Below are 21,083 nucleotides of genomic sequence, written 5' to 3' on the forward strand. Positions count from 1 at the left end.
AAAAATTTCACAACATTGCTGAATGAATCTTACTATTTATAAGTCATATTTTGCCTAGTTGGTTTTAAAAATATTTTTAATTGCTATAATTTGTTCAATTAATATTTTTAAATACTCATTTTTCCAGGACAAATATTTTGATTAATATAATTACCACATTGCTATATAATTTCATCTTCTGCTAATTGTTGAGTTTGTTGCTTATTTTTTTCATTTAATTTTTTATCTTTTCATGGAAAATACTTTTAATCACTAATATTAATTTAGATTGTGCACTAGCTGTCTAATACTACATTTTAAATTTCTTTAATATTATGTATTTTATTTTCTTCATATCTTGAAGATTTTAAAAACCTTATAGGCTCAAGCTATTGGTTGATCCCTAACTACAAAGACATGGGCCTATAGGTTTGGGTTTAAGTGTTACTTTTGAGCCCAATTTTTTATAGGGCTTATTGCACACAAACCTTAGGGCATGGGGCAATTAAATTTTAATTTGATCAAGATAAACACATATCGAGAGAAGTAATGTGAATGAGTTATGTTTTTTTGCAACAAAAAGGGAACATGTCTCAAACTAAATAGCTCACAACATTTTGGTTCACCAACCCTACGAAAACAACATAAAACAAGGAGTTTGCTACATAAACAAACAAGATTAAAATTAAGAGGATTTGATATAAATTATGTTTTAAATTATTTTTAAAAATAAGCGAAAATAACAAACTTTTATTTATACCAAACAAAATACTAAGATACTTCTTGTTTGGCTACAAGAGTTTCAAAGATTGAATTAGCATCATTATCAATTATATAAGCTCAATATGCAGAGTCAAACAAAGACAATGAATAATGATTGATCCATTAACTTTGGCAAATTCTACCAATTATGAGACTCAAATATAATTTATGTTGTAAAATATAACAAAGACAATTTACATTGTTTAACTATCAATACTTTTATCAATTAGTATGAGAGATATTATTCTGGCTGTCAACTTACATTTCTAATTTAATATTATATATTAACACTTTCATAAATAAAAATTATATAAATAAATTTAAAAAATGAAAAATATAAAGATATTGATAGAATAGCAAGGTAAAATAGAACAATACTAATTTACATTATCTGAAAAGATTTGGTTGTCAAAGCATTGGATGCATATGTGTTATTATAAATTATCCCTGAAAAACATTATATTATTATAGATATGGATTACCAACAAGAAATTATTCTAATGGTATAAGATTTCACTGGATTTCTTAAGGTTGAGAGTTCGATTTCCGAGAACTACAATTGTTGGGAGAGACATCCATAAACCCAAAAGAGAATAATTTATTATCCAAAAAGGTAAAGATATATAAACTATGAAATAAATAACATTGTTGCTTGATTAATCATCAACAAGTTAATTAATTAAAAAAGGGTGAATCTTTATAAACAAGTAAAGGGGAACAGATAATTAGGATGATTAATACGGCAGCGTTTTAAGTTGATTAACAAATCAATTGTTGAAACTGTTTTTCGATTCATTTCCCCATTTCATTCTCAGGTATGTCATTCCCTTCTCTCTCTTTTCATTTTCAACTCTGAAATTTCCAATTTTGAATTGTGGGTTTTGTTTTTCAATTAGGGTTCACCTGCAAATTTATTATTTTTATTATTTATCGTCATGTATATCTATGTTATTTACTTTTTTGATTAATTACTTGGGAATGTTTTCAACTTTTTATGCTAATGGATCCGTTTTGTTTGCTCAATTGTTTTCACTTGTTTCTGTTCCAATTCATCACTGCATTTATTTTTCTTTGATAGATTGATGTGCTTGGTTTTGATTTCAAATTGGATTGGTTTTAATGGGGAATATGATAAGTATAAATAGTTCCAAGACTAGAACTAGGTTGAGTGATTCTTGTGAGGTTTTGCAAGGTCAAGCTTGCAAGAGACAGAGGTTGTTGTCAAGCACTTATGAGGATAATTTGAGACTTATTCCCTCGCTTCCTGATGAGATATCGATTCAGATTCTAGCTAGAGTTCCTCGGATTAGTTACTTAAGTCTCAAGTCAGTTTCTCGTGCTTGGAAGGAAGCCATTTTGAGTTCCGAACTGTTTTGTGTGAGGAAAGAACTCGGAACGGTGGAGGAATGGCTCTACATATTAATGAAGGTCAATGATGATAAGCTTTTATGGTATGCCTTGGACCCTTTATCTAGAAGATGGCTAAGGTTGCCACCAATGCCGAATGTTTCATCTGAAGATGAAGTGGCGAAGAAGGGTTTGGCTGCTCTTCCTCTTCGGATGTGGAGTATGGTGGGTTCGAGTATTCGAATTGCTGATGTTATTATGAGCTGGCTTGGGAGGAGGGATGCCCTGGATAGGATGCCGTTTTGTGGTTGTTCCATTGGGGCAGTTGATGGTTGCATATATGCTTTAGGAGGATTTTCTAGAGCTTCAGCAATGAAATCTGTTTGGCGGTACGATCCTGTTAAAAACTGTTGGACTGAGGCTAGTCCGATGTTGGTTGGTAGAGCCTATTGCAAGACGGGTATATTAAATGACAAGCTTTATGTTGTTGGAGGTGTTACTAGGGGTCGTGGGGGACTAATTCCGCTTCAATCTGCAGAAGTATATGATCCTTATACAAGCTTGTGGTCCCAATTACCAAGCATGCCTTTTGTGAAAGCTCAGGTGCTACCAACGGCTTTCCTGGCCGACTTGCTCAAGCCTATTGCCACAGGAATGACTTCACACAGGGGAAGGTTATTCGTTCCTCAGAGTTTGTATTGTTGGCCATTTTTTGTTGATGCCGGGGGAGAAGTTTATGATCCAAATGAAAATTCGTGGCTTGAAATGCCAGTTGGCATGGGTGAAGGTTGGCCTGCAAAACAAGCTGGAACTAAATTGAGTGTTATTGTCAATGATAATCTATATGCTCTTGATCCTTCAAGTTCTCTTGACTCTGCGAAGATCAAGATATATGATTATGAAGGCGATACTTGGAAAGTTGTTCCAGGAGATGTTCCTATTCAAGATTTTACCGATTCAGAATCTCCTTACCTTTTAGCTAGTTTACTTGGAAAACTTCATGTAATTACTAAAGATGCCAATCACAACATTACAGTTTTGCAGGCTGACATGCAAAATGGTTTATCTTCCTCCCAGCCCTTGTTGTCATCACCGGAACTTACCGAATCTTCATCAGAATCAGAGGGAGAAGTTTGGAGAGTTTTTGCTTCTATGAGTGGTAGATCTGCTGAACTAGTTAGCTGTCAATCACTTAAAGTATGAGTTTTTGGACCTTCAGTCCTCTTATGTTCCTGATTTCAGATCATTATGTCTGTGTTGGCTGGTATAATTTGCTGATAAGACACAATGCTTATGAAGATTTCAAAATTGTAAATTATCCACTCTAGTGTTTGATTTGATCCATAAGTATTTCTTCATTCTCTCATACACAGACAAATTGAAAATTTACCAAGAATATTAAAACATAGCTTCCTCAGATCCTTCATTTACATTGAGTAGATCCTTGTGCAGTAGCATTTGGTCTTGTACCATTGTGTCAAGCACTATCTTCAATGCATAAGTTTTCTATTTATTATGGCATATGTTATTAATCTATAAATATTTATTCCGGTTTGTACTTGGTGAATCTTTACTGCAAGAAAATCTTCTCAGATATTCCTTGTGAGCCATTGGGGTGTTATTTTGGTACTATCAAGATATTCCTTCACCTTATCGGTAACGAACTAATCCCTTTCGAAGCGTGTGACTGTCCCTTCCAACAAGTGTCACTCGTCCAGATAAATTCATTACAGTTATATAGAGAAGATTCAATCCCATGAACCCATATAATGTAAGCATGAAGCATATTATAACATGAGAGTATCTCACTTTCACAGTGAAACAATGATGTAACTGAAGAGACATGAAGTGAGAAGTGGTATTGTGTAACTTCAATGGCACGTAACAAGTAATTATCAACCCAACAAAACTATTCAGAAGTCTTAGAATATACATCACTTATGAAAAGCTAGGATTTGATTACAATATAACATGTGGACACTCATTGCTCTACTCTCTAAGATACTTAGTTACATTACATGCACTCAACATTAAACATACATTAATACTAAACAATCAAGTTTTTCAACCTCCTAGTTACTGTTTGATAACAATTAATTCAATTGTCTTAAGTTTTGGATAGAATTTCTATACCGACAATGATGAAAGTAACTCATCAACTATACTGAAAGCACCATCTTTAATATCCAAGCCAATTTTAATATTACCCACATTATGTTTGTATGTATCTCTATTCAATTGTATATAGAGTAATAATACCTTTTTTTGGTCAAAAATATCATTGATTCTCTAATTTTTCATTATATATACCTATATTATTTTATATGTCAAGTTACATATCCACAATAATAAGTAATATTGAGAAGACTTTATCTAAAATGAGTATGCATTATATTTAATCGGGTCGAGAGTTGGATTTGGGTTGAAAGGTTGACCCGACCGACATTTAGGGTCAGGTTAGCTTTAGGACTAGGGTTGTGACTGTTTTCAAAAAATGATCCGAACAATATTTACAGCATGGTAAGGGACAAGCCTTACCCGACCTAACTCGGCTCATGCTCACCCCTACTTAGAATAGATCTATAAGAGCATCTCCATGTAAGAATATAAACTACATTATTATTATTTGAGTCTCACACAATATTTTATAATTTAATACACATCTAATAAATTAAGTATATTTTATCATACAATAACAAATATCATTCTTACTATTATTTGAGTCACACAACTTATCTTACAACCTACCATATAATTTCTCCCTCCTTTTTCATTCAAGGTCTCCATCTTCTAATAAGAATGAACTCAAAGAGTATTATTCTTAACAATTAAGAATCCCACAATAACAAATAAAGAAAAGAATATTCTTATTTAAATAAGATTAGGATGAGAATCAATGAATGGAATTGCTAAAGTATAAATAAGCACCTCAACCACTAGATAAGTTAGAGCATATCTATATAAAATCTATCACCCTTGCCATCCACACTCAAATAGCAATTAAGCCACTTTATGTACCCTTTTTTTTGGGTGGCCATCACCAAATTGCTTATTTCATTGTCAATCATATTCACACTTTTAATTGGTATCACAATGTGATTATTTGATCCATGAGAAGAATCATATACAATTAGCTTCTAGCTAAAACAAAAAAGAAGAAGCCATAATCATTTTTTATTTCCATTCACGTTATATATGCAATTATGGGACCCATAATGCAAAACTATACACGATTTTTTTCATGGGTATCCTCGCACTGGAGGCAATCCTGTTCGGGCCGAGAACATCCATAAGTATGTGAAGTTAATTCTTTCAGTAGATATTTTTTCATTAACAAAACTCGAACCCAAGACTTTGCTTAAGGGGAAAACTATGTACAATTGAATCCACACCAAAATTGAATTTAGTCCAAAATTTGTTATGTGGTTCTGCCTACCATTTATGGAGATTCAGTAGTTGATTAACAACTCATCATGGAACTAAAGAATCAAACACATTGATTGGATTATATGCCAAATAATTAGGAGAATGAAATTGAAGAGTAATATTTGTGAAGTTCATACTTTTCTGGCATGTCCCTTGTCGGTTGATAATGTTATATATAATTTATTATAACATCTTTGGTACATATTAGTCAAACAAATACTACTAAAAGTTTCCTTGTCTTGAAGTAGCTAAAGAGACCATGTTCACTAATATTTTAATTTCTCTTTTTATAACATAAAGAGTCCATGTTCACTATATTTTAATTTAATGCTTATAGCTATTGGCTATGTTTCCTATATGCACTAGATATTGAAGATTTAGACTTTTGCTTCCTAGTACCAATCCCAATCTCATTTCATTTCAATGGTTAGGTTTTTAGGTTGAACTTCAGTAGGTGGCATATATCTAGTTTAAATTAACATATCAGAAGTTAGATTCCTAAGAGTAATACTTATTGAGAGTAATCAATCACTCGAAAACGATGAATAGGATGGGAACATATACTTGATTATACAAAAAAACTAAAGATTACTTAAAACATGTTTGATAAACATTTTTCTTGGTGAAACAATTTATTATTTTTAGATAATATAATAATATACTTAGTTGCATTAGTTGCATTGAGATGAGTAGTATGTAGTTATTAATTAAACTAAAAAAATGAATGGAAAAATCTCATAATAGTAATCAATTAATCTATTAATTATTAAAGGAAATATATGTTGTTTTCTCCAAATGTATAACATGATATTTCCTTGTTGAGCATTTTGATTTGATGGGAAAAATTGTGAAGAACAAGAAAAACAGGCTTTAACTTTGGACTATTATTAGACACCGAACATGTCTAAATCGAGGTACAATGTTGCAATTAAATTTTCCTACAAAATTTCGAGTATGGCTCCTCTCCATTACAGGAGAGGTCAGTATACACTTTAGATCATGTGGCAAAAAAATTTCATTCTTAATTATCCATAAGCATGCATGAATAAATAATATTATAAATATGTATACCACATACCAAATATCCTCATTACAAATATGTATACCACATATCTAATATCCTCATGTTATCCTTCATCCAATATTAGTGGACCGGGCTTAATTAAGTTTTGAGCAACCGATAAATAATACATTTTTTGATTTTGTCCTCATGGATAAACAAAAAGTGCAATTGTTTAAGATTTTTCAATTAATTCCTTTCTATATATACTAGTTTTTTTTCTTCATATATACATTAATAATCAAATCAATCTCTATTGTGTGTTTGAGGAAAAAGTTGTTAGTAAACATGAAATTCACTTAGGTAATTTCTATACTTCTAAAGTATCTAACCTTAAATTGTAGACTAGAATATACCTTTGTTATTTAACCAAAATAATAATATAATATAATCAAATTTATTTCAACATAAAGGCAACTATTTATAGTGTTAGTTTATCCTTCACAAATAATGTGTGTTAACTATTAGTAATATGTCAATGGTAATAAATATGAATTATACATTGGATTTATTCAAGTGTGAAGTCTGACATTGGATATGCGTGAAGGATTGAAAGAGTTTATAAGTAGGAAAAACTAATGTCTTAAGATTTTGGTTCAAGACGTGGTGTCTCACTTGTGACTATTCACTCTTCCCATACCATGTAACAATGGAACTCTCTGGTAGTTGGAGGCTCCCCGGTCGCAGTCTGGTCCAACAAGTGGTATCAGAGCCGATGGTTCGGCTGGGACATGGTGGACTCAAGGGGGAGTGGACCGGAAAGTGTGTGGTACCCACACTTGATGGGGAGATTGTTGAGTTTATTCAAGTGTGAAATCCACATTAGATATGTGTGGAGAAGTGAAAGACTTTATAAGTAGGATTAGACCCATGGAACTAATGTCTTAAGGTTTTGGTTCAAGACATGATGTCTCACTTGTGACTCTTCACTCTTCCCATACGCAGTCTGGTCCAACATATACATTGAGAAAATATAAAAGTAATGATTTTATGTAAAGTAATTTTGAAGCATGGATGAATTATGATAGAAGAGTAAGACATTCAAAATTGATGAGTAGTTGATGGCTGGTTTGCACTTTACAGTGAGAAGATGAATCAAAATTGACCCCACACACCCTATGCACCAAGATGCAAATGTGTCCCACTTATCCAATACTTTATGAGTTCACTATTTGAGAGTACAATACTAATACTAAAGTATAATGAGAATATAAATTTATTAATTTAATTTTTTTTGAAAAGTAAATTAAATCATATTCGTTGAAGATTTATTTATCTCATTCAATCCTTAAAATAATGATAGTTTAAGATCACTAGCATCTTCTTCTCCATATTCCTCTTTAACCAATGTTGTAAAAATCAGTTTGTGCCGGTCGATTTAACTGGTAAATTGGTCAATATTGATATGATACAATAATTATACCAGTCAAAACTGGTTATACCGACCGGTTTTCAATTGAACTGTAACGGTTATATCGGCTGCTTTTTTATTTAAAATTATTTTTGATAAAAATAAAAAATATTGATTTTTTACATTAATGTTAATATATTATAAACCTATATCTAACTTTATCGATATATAATTTAATTAGTGAACCATCAGTTGAATCGTTCTATCATTATATCAGTATCTGACTATTTAATAACCGATACAGTATTAATAACATTCTTCAAGCATGAGAATTATGTACTAATCTCACAATAAATTTATTTTGTCAAATTTAATTTAATATATTCATCCCAAAAGTTGAAGTTTTACCTTGAAGTTGCTGAAACATTGATGAGCCTTCATGTTTGTTTTGCATCTTTATCATTTCCACTTTGTATAATTATTTGGTTCACTTATTATATAGAATCCTTTTGCAAATTGGTTGTCCACGAAAATGACATCCTCAATTCAATTATTTTTATCCCACCTAACATTCACATGATTTATTTTCTAACCCTTCTCATTCAACATTAACATTTATGGGTAACAATAATGAATCAATATCATTAGGACACTCTTTTTAACATTTTTTACCATATTGTTATTGTGTGGAATTATTTATTAATGAAATAAAACTAATTCATTTCAATGAAGAATATAATTGCATTGTTTTTTGAAGAGTCAATAATAATTAAATATAAATGATTTATAATATAATAACAATATATAAAACTCACATACTTTTATTGCATACTTTTTCTCTTCAATGAAACCCACATGAAATTCACATAAGTCTTTGATTGTTAAAAAAGAGTGTTAAAAAAATGTGATGCTAATATTTCTCATCAATGTACACATGAGTTGTTTATAGTGTCCCATGTCACTTGCTCTATTTTCTTTTGCATATACTTTGAATCTTCTATTCTTATGGACAAAGTTTTTGTTTTTTTAAATATATATTCATTATTTAAATTTGGAACATGTAACTATAACAAAATACTCTTCAATCATCTTCCCCAACCATATATCGAAGCAACAATTTTGGTCAACCCTATTTTCGGCTTCCCTTCAATAATAACTGCATCGATCATATGTTTGCCTAATACAATATTGTGAACTAAGTTATACATCATATGATATATTCCTTTATCTTGTAACATTATCAATATCCAAATTTAAACATTATTGTTATTGCTCGAATTACCTACGACAACTCATGTTAGTTGCATCGGTTCTTCTCCATCTAAAAATATAACTTTGATGTAGAAAATGATCTTACCAGAAAAATATGATGTTAAATCTGAAGTAAAAAGATCAATAATAGAGAGAAATATTTTTCATGCAACTTAACTAAATCATGTTTAGGAGTAAATTTAGAGCAATTTAGAAAAGAAAGAAGAAGTTATGAGGCTAATTTAAAAAATAAAATTAAAGACATAAATAAAATAGTCATCTTGAGTAAAAAAATCTGTTTTCATTTTTCCACTAAAACAAAGAAAAAACCAAAAGTAGGAGAAGCTAGGTGCTATTGTCCCCACGTGATTTTTACCTTAGCAATCAAATCAATGCATTAATAGTGTAAAAATTTATACACAAACAATATATCATCCACCATTTATTCTATTTATAATATTAAATGATATAATAACAATGTAAAGATTTCTTACGGTAATCGTTTTCTCTATAAATATTTAAACTGAAAGTATATTAACATTAATGAAATGTTAAAAATTTGCATTATGCAATAGCCAATGCTGTATAGTATATTCTGTATATACACACCGAATACACACTGATCAAAAATTGTACACAGATTCTTTCACTTGTTCAAGTGGCTCTCTCATTCATTATTCATTATTCAAACATTGCTTCCACTTTCTCCTCTTCATCCATCACGGGTTGCTACAAAACAATCTCAATGTTTTCTATAGATTACAACCATCAAATTTGATATTTTCATATATAACAACCATACCATACATACCCTTTTGTTTATTTTTCCATTTTTCACTTCCTTCACACTAAAGAATGAATCTTTCATAGATTTTAAGCATACCCATTTGTCTATTCTTCATATCTTCTGTGTTTTTTGATTTTCCAAAGGTTGTTATACAATGAACTACATTAAAAACAGAGAAACCTTTGTTTCCTCTCTCTTGCTATGTTTCTCTGTTTTCATTGCCACGTTTTTGTTAACATGTGACAAGGTTGATGGCCAAACATCAAGTGTTTTTGCGTGTGATGTTGACAAGAACAATGCTTTGTCTGGATTTGGGTTCTGTGATAAGTCACTATCAGTGGAAGATAGAGTTTCTGATCTTGTGAAGAGGCTTACATTGGAAGAGAAAATAGGGAACTTGGGTGATTCTGCAATTGCAATAAATAGACTTGGGATTCCAAAATATGAATGGTGGTCTGAAGCACTTCATGGAGTATCAAATGTTGGTCCTGGCACACATTTTTCTAGTTTGGTTCCTGGTGCAACCAGTTTTCCTATGCCTATTCTTATTGCTTCTTCTTTCAACACTTCTCTATTTGAAGCCATTGGAAAGGTTAGTTTTTTCTTCATTATTTATTTTAATTCATTCAATAAGATTCATAAATCAAAATGCAGTGTTTTATTTGATTGGTTTTGCTGACAATGGTTTAATGTAACAGAATTATTTATTGGTAAATGATGTTGAAACTAAATATTTAATAAACTAAGAAGAGGTATTAATTTACCTTTTTTATACCTTAATTATCTAGTACAATAGATAGAAAAGCCCTTATTGGATTTAAGAAAGTAAATGGAGTCTCTCAAAAAAAAAAAATTGTTCTTAAATTAGCAAGTTTGAGTAATTAGTTATTTCCAGGGGATTTAGCAATGAAGGTTGAAGCTATTCATTATTTTTTGTTCAGAGAAGTAGATGGGAGCAGTTACTGGTTCACACTTTCCTCACTTCATTGCTTTTGATATAAAAGAAAAATCATTGTCTTTTAGATACAAATGTATGATTGAACAGTACAATATTAAATGGGAAAAAAATTAGGTGAGTTCTTAGTGGAAATTTTGCACTTTTTCAGCATTTGGATGTAGACATTTAAGAGGTTTTCCTGCTTGAATGTTGAACCTAAAGTGTATTACATAAAGAGTTTCATGTTGATTGAATACTATTAATGACATAACTTTTATGAGTAGATTATAAAGTTTGTCCTCTAAAATAAAAGTGTCACCAACTCATTCAAGTAAAAGTTTAAAAATATCACTACATTGGTCCTTCTAGTTCTAGAGTTTTAGGGACTTAATTGGTGACATTTTAAATATTTCAGGGACTTCATTTTATACTATATGATGAGATTTTAAGTTCTCTGAGGACTTATTTGGAGACACTTTTCTTTGAAAGACCAAGTTGGTGACACTCATGCAAAATTACTAAATTGTTTTAAATTATCAAAATAAGGATTTCATAATATTTTAGTCTTCAGAATGATAATTTTTATAAGAATTTAACATACATTAAGGACTATTGCAATAAAATTGTAATTCAATGTTGTTTATGGTATGGCTAACTTGGGGTGATTTCATTTCAGGTGGTTTCAACAGAAGCTAGAGCAATGTACAATGTCGGGTTGGCTGGTTTGACATATTGGTCTCCGAATATTAACATATTTAGAGATCCGAGGTGGGGGAGAGGACAAGAGACACCAGGGGAAGACCCTTTACTAGCTAGCAAATATGCAACCGGATATGTGAAAGGTTTGCAACAAACCGATGATGGTGACTCCGACAAGCTCAAAGTTGCTGCTTGTTGCAAGCACTATACGGCCTATGATCTTGATAACTGGAAAGGCGTTCAGCGTTATTCCTTCAATTCTGTGGTAAAAACTACTAAGACATGTAACATTTTGTATGAAATTATAGGACCATGATAATTTGATTTGGACTTGGAAAATCACTTTCTTGTTTGTTTTTGCTTGTTAACTTCTTGTTAGGTGACAAAGCAAGATATGGATGACACATTCCAACCACCATTTAAGAGTTGTGTGGTTGATGGGAATGTTGCCAGTGTCATGTGTTCCTACAACCAGGTTAATGGAAAGCCGACCTGCGCAGATCCCGACCTACTTAAGGGAATTATCCGAGGTGAATGGAAATTAAACGGGTATTTTACATTTCTCCTAAATGTTAAGTTGTTCATGTTTGTTGTTGATGTTATCTTTATAGTAATATCAATATGTGGGGTATGCAGATATATAGTTTCTGACTGTGACTCGGTAGAGGTGCTTTTCAAAGATCAGCACTATACCAGCACTCCTGAAGAAGCTGCAGCGAAATCCATTCTCGCAGGTAAAAAAATATGAAGAAACTATATATTATTACATACTAGTTGGTAGATGCTGAATTTCCAATATACCGTGACGTCGTTTTTATTTGTGTAAGTCTTAGTTTTCAAATTATATAACACACATGTTTACTTATCTTTGTTATATGTAAATTTGATTTCACAGGGTTGGATTTAGACTGTGGAAATTATCTTGGACAATATACACAAGGGGCTGTTAATAAAGGGTTTGTGGATGAAGCATCCATTAACACTGCTGTCTCCAACAATTTCGCCACATTGATGCGCCTCGGTTTCTTTGACGGTGATCCAAGCAAGCAACCTTATGGAAACCTTGGTCCAAAGGATGTTTGCACTTCAGATAACCAGGAACTCGCACGTGAAGCTGCAAGGCAAGGGATTGTGTTGCTTAAAAATAGTCCAGGATCACTTCCTCTTGATGCAAAAGCTATTAAATCCTTGGCAGTCATAGGGCCAAATGCTAATGCTACTACCGTCATGATTGGAAATTATGCAGGTATCAATTTATTATCAATTATTTCTCTGTAGAAGCACCAAACTTACCATGTGTTTGGATCGAGTTCGCTAATAATCATATAATCAGATTCCAGAATAATCAGAATGGAGAAACAGCATTTCTTAAGGCAAAAGAAATTGTGTGCTACATGCCGTAGCCGAAAGAAAAAACTGATTTTGGCTTGCAATAGCATTTTATACAAGATATAATTTGAAACAAACAAACCCTGAGTAATTGAAGGCGAAATTCATCAAATGGTTCAATTTTAGAGTTCTTTTCTTTACCTTCTGCTTAACATCTCATTTAACAAGTACTTGAATAATTTGCAGGCGTCCCTTGCAAATATATAACACCCTTGCAAGCCTTAACAGCCTTAGTTCCTACGACCTACGCTCCTGGCTGTCCTGATGTGCAATGTGCAAATGCTCAGGTAGATGATGCCACACAAATTGCAGCGTCTGCAGAGGCAACTGTGATTATAGTCGGCGCGAGTCTAGCAATAGAGGCGGAAAGTCTTGATAGAGTTAACATTCTTCTTCCAGGACAGCAACAACTTTTAGTGAGTGAAGTTGCAAGTGTATCCAAGGGACCTGTGATTCTTGTCATAATGTCTGGTGGAGGCATGGATGTGTCCTTTGCTAAAACTAATGATAAAATCACAAGCATCCTTTGGGTTGGTTACCCCGGTGAAGCCGGTGGAGCTGCCATAGCTGATGTGATTTTCGGATTTCATAATCCAAGTAAGTCATTCACAGTCTCTCCCTTATGTATCTATAAGATTTGAGTAAACCCTCTATTTAGTGCTCCGACGATAATAGTGTCACTAGTTAAGTCCTTGTAAGATGTAAAACAGTGTTAAGTTGTAGGACTAAATTGGGGACTTAAGTCCTTAGAAGAACCACACCATGATTTATATCTTTGATGGACTTAAAGGCTGACTAAAAGATTTTCAAATATGCCATTGTTCTTTGGAGGACTAAATTGAATGTTTACTCAAATGATTTCGTTCCAATACGGATACAACTTTGAAACTCGTGCATGATTTTTTGATGCAGGTGGAAGGCTACCTATTACATGGTATCCACAATCATATGTAGATAATGTACCAATGACCAACATGAACATGAGGGCAGATCCTACTACAGGTTACCCTGGTAGATCATATAGATTCTATAAAGGTGAAACAGTTTTCTCATTTGGAGATGGAATAAGCTTCTCCACTATTAAGCACAAAATAGTTAACACACCCCATTTGATATCAGTTCCGCTATCTGAAGATCATGAATGTCGATCCTCGGAATGCAAGTCACTTGATGTTGCTCATGAGCATTGTCAAAACTTAGTATTTGATATTCATCTTGGTGTCAAAAACATGGGCCAAATGAACACTAGGCATACAGTGTTGTTGTTCTTTAGTCCTCCTAATGTGCACAATGCACCTCAGAAACACTTGTTGGGTTTTGAGAAAGTGCACTTAGCAGGAAGGTCAGAAGCACAGGTTAGGTTCAAGGTAGATGTTTGTAAGGATTTGAGTGTGGTTGATGAACTTGGCAATAGGAAAGTTCCCTTGGGAGAGCATCTGCTTCATGTTGGAAACTTGAAGCATGCATTGAGTGTGAGGATTTGAAACAAGTCTTCAAAACCTTTGCACTGAGGTTCCATTTTTTTCTTCCTTTTTCCTCATTGGTTTCCTTAAAAGAATGTTTTAAGGAATCAGACACAAGTTTGAGGCAACTCAAACATATTTATCTGATTTGTAATGTGTAGTCAAATCACAAATTTGAAATGAAAATCAAAATTTTACAATAGCTTTCATTATATTTTGATTATGTAAAAGTGAATATGTTATATACCTTGTCAGCAGTATGAACTTATAGAACCACCCTTATCAATTTTTTTATACCTTTGATGTTTTAGTTTAACTGATTTGTTTACCTTGTCATTGATTCCTGTGTGGAACTTCACATTGACCATTATTAATAGCTATGCTATTGAACTTACATTGACAGAATCAACACAACACAAAGTTAGAGACTGAGAGCAATGTTGGGATTCACATTATTTGTCACTGTTTTGAAGAGTTCATTATGTGACTTCTTGCAGGTCATTTTTAACCATTATTAGTAACTATGCCATGCATGAAATACATTGATAGAAATAAACAATTTGCATAACTGAATTGACCTTTATTCCAAAACAACAATCAAACTAGAAGGGACAAGAGTGAAACAAATCCTCAACATGTGTTGATTAGCTGCTAGAAAGAACCTTATACTTTTGAAGAGCAGCAATGAAATCTTCAATATATTGATTATGTAGATCCTTGGAACTGAAAACATTTCCCATCTCTTTAGCATTTTTCCTGTAAGTACTCCCTTCCTCATCCACTATTGCTAACTTCAATGTCTTGGCCACTGAGTCCCTAGTAAAGGACCCATCTTCCTTACTTCTTGGCACCTCAATAGCCACTTTCTTTTCCTCTAGTGCTCTAGAGAACAAAGCTTGGTCTAGCAAGTAAGGCAGGGTTACAAGAACATGCCCATAATGAAGCTTTTCAATGACAGAACCTGAACCACAATGACTCATGCACCCTCCAATTGCTCCATGAGCTAAGATCTTAAGCTGTGGTGCCCAAGTTTTCCAAACAATCCCTCTTTCCTTAGTTCTATCCTCAAACCCTTCTGGTAGGTCTAGTGATCCTTCTTTCAGGTTCTTCAAGGCCCAAAAGAAAGGCAACCCTGAAAGCTCAATGCCATGAGCTAGCTCTGTGAGATCTTGCTGACTCAACTTCAACTCACTCCCAAATCCTATATACACAACAGATGAAGGAACTTGTGTATCCAACCATGCCTTGATTCCCAACCAATCAGGGTTACTTTCTTCATCTTCATCATCTCTTATTTGCATTGATGGTGGAAGCAAGCCAACCGGAACAACCGGAACATTGTACCTATCAGCAAGATAATCTAGCCATTCTCCTTCAACCTCTCTAGATGTTCTTAGAAGAAACAAGTCACAACTAGAGTAAGCTTTGCTGAGATCAAAAGTAGCAGCTCCTCCTGTCTCCTCATCTTTAAGAGCAGCATGTGCTCTTATGATCTCATAAGGCCTTAAATGAATGGTTGTAGTAAAAGGAACCCACTTTGGAGGACCACACATGTCTTCAAGTGACTTAACTTGACCCTTTGGTGGATCAAAAAACACTTTGTTCCAAGCTGGTGTTATGTTATAATGAGCACAAGGAATGTTGAGACTCTTAGCTATTGGTGGTAACCAAGCAGCTGCAAAATCATACAAAACCCAATCAGGCTTTGAAGTTTGTAGCAACTCAGCTACAGCATCTTGTAGGCCATCATAAGCTTGTTTAAGGTAACATCCTTTGTTTGTAGGAATGTCCATTGTGCTCTCTGCATGTTGTGGAAGATGTTCTATATGTGGTAAGGGCAATTTCACTAGCTTAATGAATGCTTCTAAGGTTTTTGGAGTTTTGGGCATGCGGTCAATGTTTTTAGGACTGTTTATGAAGGTTACAAAGTGACCCTTTTGAGCAAGAATCTTAGCCACCTCAAAATAAGGGTATATGTGACCCATAGCTAGCCATGGAAGCATGGCAACATGAAGTGGCTTATCAATTTTGCCATTGCCATTGCCATTAGATGAAAATTGTGTAGTTGAATCCATAACTCTTTATTTTCTATATGTTCTTAACTTTGATTTTAAGCTCTATATATATATCTATATTACTATATATTACTATATAGAATATAGTAAGTGGAATGAACATCTTAAAGTTGCAATAAACAACAATCCCATGTGCATCACGCATATATTATGTAATATGTATTCTCTTTAACAAAACAAATGCTATTGCCGCGAGGAGCACGCACCTATTATTTTATTATTACTTATAAGTTCTAATATTTATTTTGTTAAATGTATTATAGTTTTGTATCAACACAACATTGGTCTAGTGATATAAGGTCCTACTAGATGGATCCCTAAGGTCGAGAATTTGATTCCTAAGAGCAACACTTGTTGGGAGGGACAGTTACGAACACGAAAGGGTTTCTTACTCAAAAAATGCTGAGGGATACGCTTAGTAATACAAAAAAAACGTATAATTTTGTAATAAATAAAATTAAAGAGTTGGACTTTATTCTGCTTTATATATAGTTTAGTAATTTGTCATTTAGTTTGTATGAAGGTCCATAAAACTTTTCTAATTGATTAGTGGAATCTGTTTGGATCTACTTTTCTTTGTGATAAATATAAAGGTAGAGTGTAAATAAAAATTAATACTTAAGAAATTAAACAAATTTGGTGTTCGGAAAAGAATTTAGAGAAAATTTTGAGGAAAGTAACATTCCCATAAATCTTATAATAAGAAGAGGATAGATGTAAATGTTGGATTCTATTGAAATTACATACTTCGATGATTGTCTTATTTTAATTTACTTTTGAGGAAGGATCTTCTAACCATCGTATATATTAATGAGATGACTCTGAATCTTAAGACATTAGGTCTATATAAGTCCATTCACTTATGTAAGACTTCTTCATTCACACTTGAAATATTTAACATAACCTCCTTAAGTGTGAGTTACTCCCCTCATCAGGAAACATGTCGTCTTGACCTCTTATCAGGAAGACTTTTGACACAAGGATATCTCGTGCATCTACAGACCACTTGTCGCTTCCATACTCCGTTAAGTCGTCGAACCATCGGCTCTGATACGACTTGTTAGGAGATCTTTATCCATGAGTTATAATATTATTTCATGGGCTAAGTGAAAGAGACATATAAGTGAATTTGACACCATATTTTCGACTCAAAACCTTAAGACATTATGTCTATGAGTTCATCTACTTATATGTTCTTTAACTCATTTACTTTTATACAATGTGAGACTTCTTGATTAATCACCTTAGATAGTACTAACTATACTTATGGATTCAATGTTCAACATATTAATCCTTTTTAGTCACACAATTGATCAACCATATCTCAAACTCTTAACTTACTTTTCAGATGTTCTACTCTGCAGTTTTTTTGACAAAAGAATAAATTCATTAATTCATTCACAAAATCTCTGCCTCCAAAAGTTAATAAATGCCAATAGGACCTCTTGATCTCTTATTCAATAACTCAATTCCAATTACATAAATGCAATGCTGAATCTCTTTCACAATGAGAGTGGTAATAGCTATATGCACAAAATATATATCACCATAAACACAAACAAGTTTGATTCAACACTGTTTAGTTATGATCTGTTTTCGAGTTGAGTTTTGAGGGGAGAGAAGAGAAAGGGAACACTTGAGAACCATGAAATATACCGATGAGACGACTCTAAAGCCTTTCATTTCTCCTCCAAAACTCAACTCGTAAACTGACACTTTAACTCTCTACCTATACATACTTATGATTATGAAGGGAATCAATGAAGTTTTCAATGTATTGGTTATGAAGATCTTTGTTACTGAATTTCTTGCCTATATCTTTAGCATTTTTCCTATAAGCATTTCCTTCTTCATCAACCATTGCTAATCTCAATGCATTGCTCACTGAACTTCTAGTAAAAGACCCATCTTGTTCATTCCTTGGTATCTCAATCCCAACCTTTTTCTCTTCCATTACTCTTGAATATAAAGCTTGGTCTAATAAGAAGGGCAACATAACAAGAACATGTCCAAAATATAGATTTTCTATCATTGAACCAGAACCACAATGAGTCAAGCAACCACCAACAGAACCATGAGCTAAGATCTTAGGCTGAGGTGCCCAAGTTTTCCAAACAACGCCGCGATCTATGGTTCGATCCTGGAACCGATCTGGTAACTCGACCGAGCCCTTCCTTAGAACCCAAAAGAAAGGCAGCCCTGAAAGCTCAATGCCAAAAGCCAATTCATTGAGGTTTTGTTGACTTAGCTTTACCTCACTACCAAATGCAATGTACACTACTGATGAAGGTTGTTGTGTATCTAACCATGCTTTGATTTGAAGCCAATCAAGAGTAATATCTTCATCATCAGAATCTCTTATTTGCATTGATGGTGGAAGCAATCCAACAGGAATAACAGGCTTGTTGTAAAACTCAGCAAGATAATCTAACCAATCAGGTTCAAGATCTCTAGAACTTCTTATAATAAACATGTCACAACCAGAATTTGCTATGTTGAGATCAAAAACAGGTGAAGCTCCTGTTTCATTGACTTTAACATCTTCAAACAACTTGGTAACTTCATAGGGTCTTAAACCAATGTTTGTAGGAAAAGATATCCACTTTGGAGGGCCATAGTAATGTTCATGCTTTGTTCTGTTAGAAGCAGCATCACCTATTTGTTCTTTTGGTGTGTCAAAGAAGCATATGCTCCATGCAGGACATGGACTGAAATAGGCACAAGGAATGTTGAGACTCCTAGCAACCTGTGTTAGGAAACATTGCAGAGCCATATAGAGAAGAAAGATAGTGTTCATCAAAAAGTATGTCAAAATCTTGATCATGTATTTTTTTATCATATGGGAGGCAAAGTTAGTAGAGAGAAGTATAGTGTCTATTATACCAGTCTAAAGACTGACGCTATTTCGGAATTTGGTCTCAAGAGTTGGATGACTGTTCCTGTTGGTGCTTCTGATCTCTTAGTTTTGGATTTCCCAATTTAGTTTCTTTATTTTCTTATTTCCGATGTACTAAAAAAAGACCAACCCTAAATATATATATGATATTGAAAAGTATGTCAAAATCTTGATATACAAATAAAAATAACATGACTCATTATAGAATAAGAAAAGAATAGAATATACAATACAAATACAAATCATACATATATAGAGAAGTAAAGCCAAATAAAGCAACTTGCAGCATAAATAACTCTCACTAATATGTTTAATAAAAATATTACCCTATACATGTAAGAAAAAAGAGAAACAGATAGATATAATTGATGATTTGATGTGAAAGAAAGATGTAACAAAAAGAATGAGAAACATATAGATATAATTGATGGCAAGAGTCTGTAATAACCTGTGGCAACCAACTAGCTGCAAAATCATAGAAAACCCAATCAGGATTTGAAGTTTTTAGCACCTCAGCCACAGAATCTTGGAGGCCATCAAAGGCCAACTTAAGGTAATATACCTTATTAGAGGGAATATCCATTGTGGAATCTGCATCTTGAGGAATATGGTTTTTATCTATATGTAATGATATGTTAAGTTTAGTAAGTTTAACAAAAGGTGATAAATTTTGTGAGAGTTTAGGGAGTTTATCTATGATTCCAGGGGTTGATAAGAGAGTAACATGGTGACCCTTTTGTGCAAGGATCTTAGATACCTCAAAACAAGGGTATATGTGACCCATGGCTAGCCATGGGAACATAACAACATGAAGAGGCTTAGAAATTTTGTCATTGCATGAGAGTGGAGTAGCAGAACTCATTGATTGGAGAGTTTTTAGGACCAATGATGCAAACAAAGGAACATAACTTTGTTATATATATGGAAAAGTGGATCTTTAAGATGAAGACCATGTGAAACACGCACCTAATATTTTTAGTAATGGTGATGATGTACTCAACATATGTTTAATATATAGAGGAAAATAGTGCTATCAATTTTGTTCTCTACAAAAAATGTTATAAGGGTAGGTGTAAAATTTAGTTCCCATACACCATTGATTTGTTAGCCACCATTGTTGACTTGACTCTCAAACAAAAATAACACAAATCAACGATGGATGATATGCTGAAAACTTTACAATATCAGTGTATAGATTTTATACTTTATTCCAAATATCATCAAATAGGTTCTAGAAGGATTAATAAAGTGATATTTTTAAGGTTGTTTTGATTTCCAAAAATTTATGAAATATTGCATGATTTTAACTCAACTCTTATAACATAATAGAAATTAGAGTAGCTAAACAAGATTTGGTGATATGTGCAAGAGGATAAGACATGATATCATAAACATAATGTATCATCCAAATGAGTCCTAAGGACAAAAAAATTATCAATAAATTAAATTAATTATTACAAAACTAACAGCTTGAGTTTTTGGTGGAGAGAAAATAGAAAGAGCCAACTACATGGCTAAGGAAACTTGCTAGGCCTAGAGATCCGCACAAGATTTTACTGTCCTTAATTTCGTCTCCATATGATACCAAGGAAAATGGACAAAAATTTGTTATCTCAAACCAATTAAAATATATCATGTTAATTAAATAAATAAATAATTTT

At 32.9% G+C, this 21,083-nt stretch overlaps 4 protein-coding genes across 7 annotated transcripts; 2 read left to right on the plus strand and 2 right to left on the minus strand.

Annotated features, from left to right (window-relative positions):
• LOC109334650 (F-box/kelch-repeat protein At1g22040-like) lies at positions 1,420–3,518 on the plus strand. Its single transcript, XM_019570530.1, has 2 exons — positions 1,420–1,556; positions 1,820–3,518. The coding sequence occupies exon 2, from the start codon at positions 1,861–1,863 to the stop codon at positions 3,289–3,291; it is 1,431 nt and encodes a 476-aa protein (XP_019426075.1). The 5' UTR covers positions 1,420–1,556; positions 1,820–1,860; the 3' UTR covers positions 3,292–3,518.
• LOC109334195 (beta-xylosidase/alpha-L-arabinofuranosidase 1) lies at positions 9,809–14,663 on the plus strand. Its single transcript, XM_019569820.1, has 7 exons — positions 9,809–10,555; positions 11,577–11,864; positions 11,979–12,148; positions 12,236–12,333; positions 12,495–12,845; positions 13,175–13,585; positions 13,901–14,663. Exons 1-7 carry the CDS (start codon positions 10,118–10,120, stop codon positions 14,470–14,472), a joined length of 2,328 nt encoding a protein of 775 aa, XP_019425365.1. The 5' UTR covers positions 9,809–10,117; the 3' UTR covers positions 14,473–14,663.
• LOC109334197 (soyasaponin III rhamnosyltransferase-like) lies at positions 12,443–20,342 on the minus strand. 4 transcript variants are annotated; one of them, XM_019569827.1, is made up of 3 exons: positions 19,871–20,342; positions 18,267–19,272; positions 12,443–12,465 (listed from the first exon to the last, which is right to left on the minus strand). In XM_019569827.1, exons 1-3 carry the CDS (start codon positions 20,282–20,284, stop codon positions 12,458–12,460), a joined length of 1,428 nt encoding a protein of 475 aa, XP_019425372.1. In that variant the 5' UTR covers positions 20,285–20,342; the 3' UTR covers positions 12,443–12,457. The 4 variants fall into 4 exon arrangements, with proteins under 4 accessions (XP_019425372.1, XP_019425370.1, XP_019425371.1 ...); XM_019569825.1 differs by having other exon boundaries at positions 12,447–12,465; positions 18,249–19,272; XM_019569826.1 differs by lacking the exon at positions 12,443–12,465 and adding an exon at positions 17,949–18,113.
• LOC109334198 (soyasaponin III rhamnosyltransferase-like) lies at positions 14,936–16,555 on the minus strand. Its single transcript, XM_019569828.1, has one exon. The coding sequence runs from the start codon at positions 16,524–16,526 to the stop codon at positions 15,096–15,098; it is 1,431 nt and encodes a 476-aa protein (XP_019425373.1). The 5' UTR covers positions 16,527–16,555; the 3' UTR covers positions 14,936–15,095.

This window comes from Lupinus angustifolius, chromosome LG19 (genome assembly GCF_001865875.1).
Source record: "Lupinus angustifolius cultivar Tanjil chromosome LG19, LupAngTanjil_v1.0, whole genome shotgun sequence".
In the NCBI taxonomy this organism is placed as follows: domain Eukaryota; kingdom Viridiplantae; phylum Streptophyta; class Magnoliopsida; order Fabales; family Fabaceae; genus Lupinus; species Lupinus angustifolius.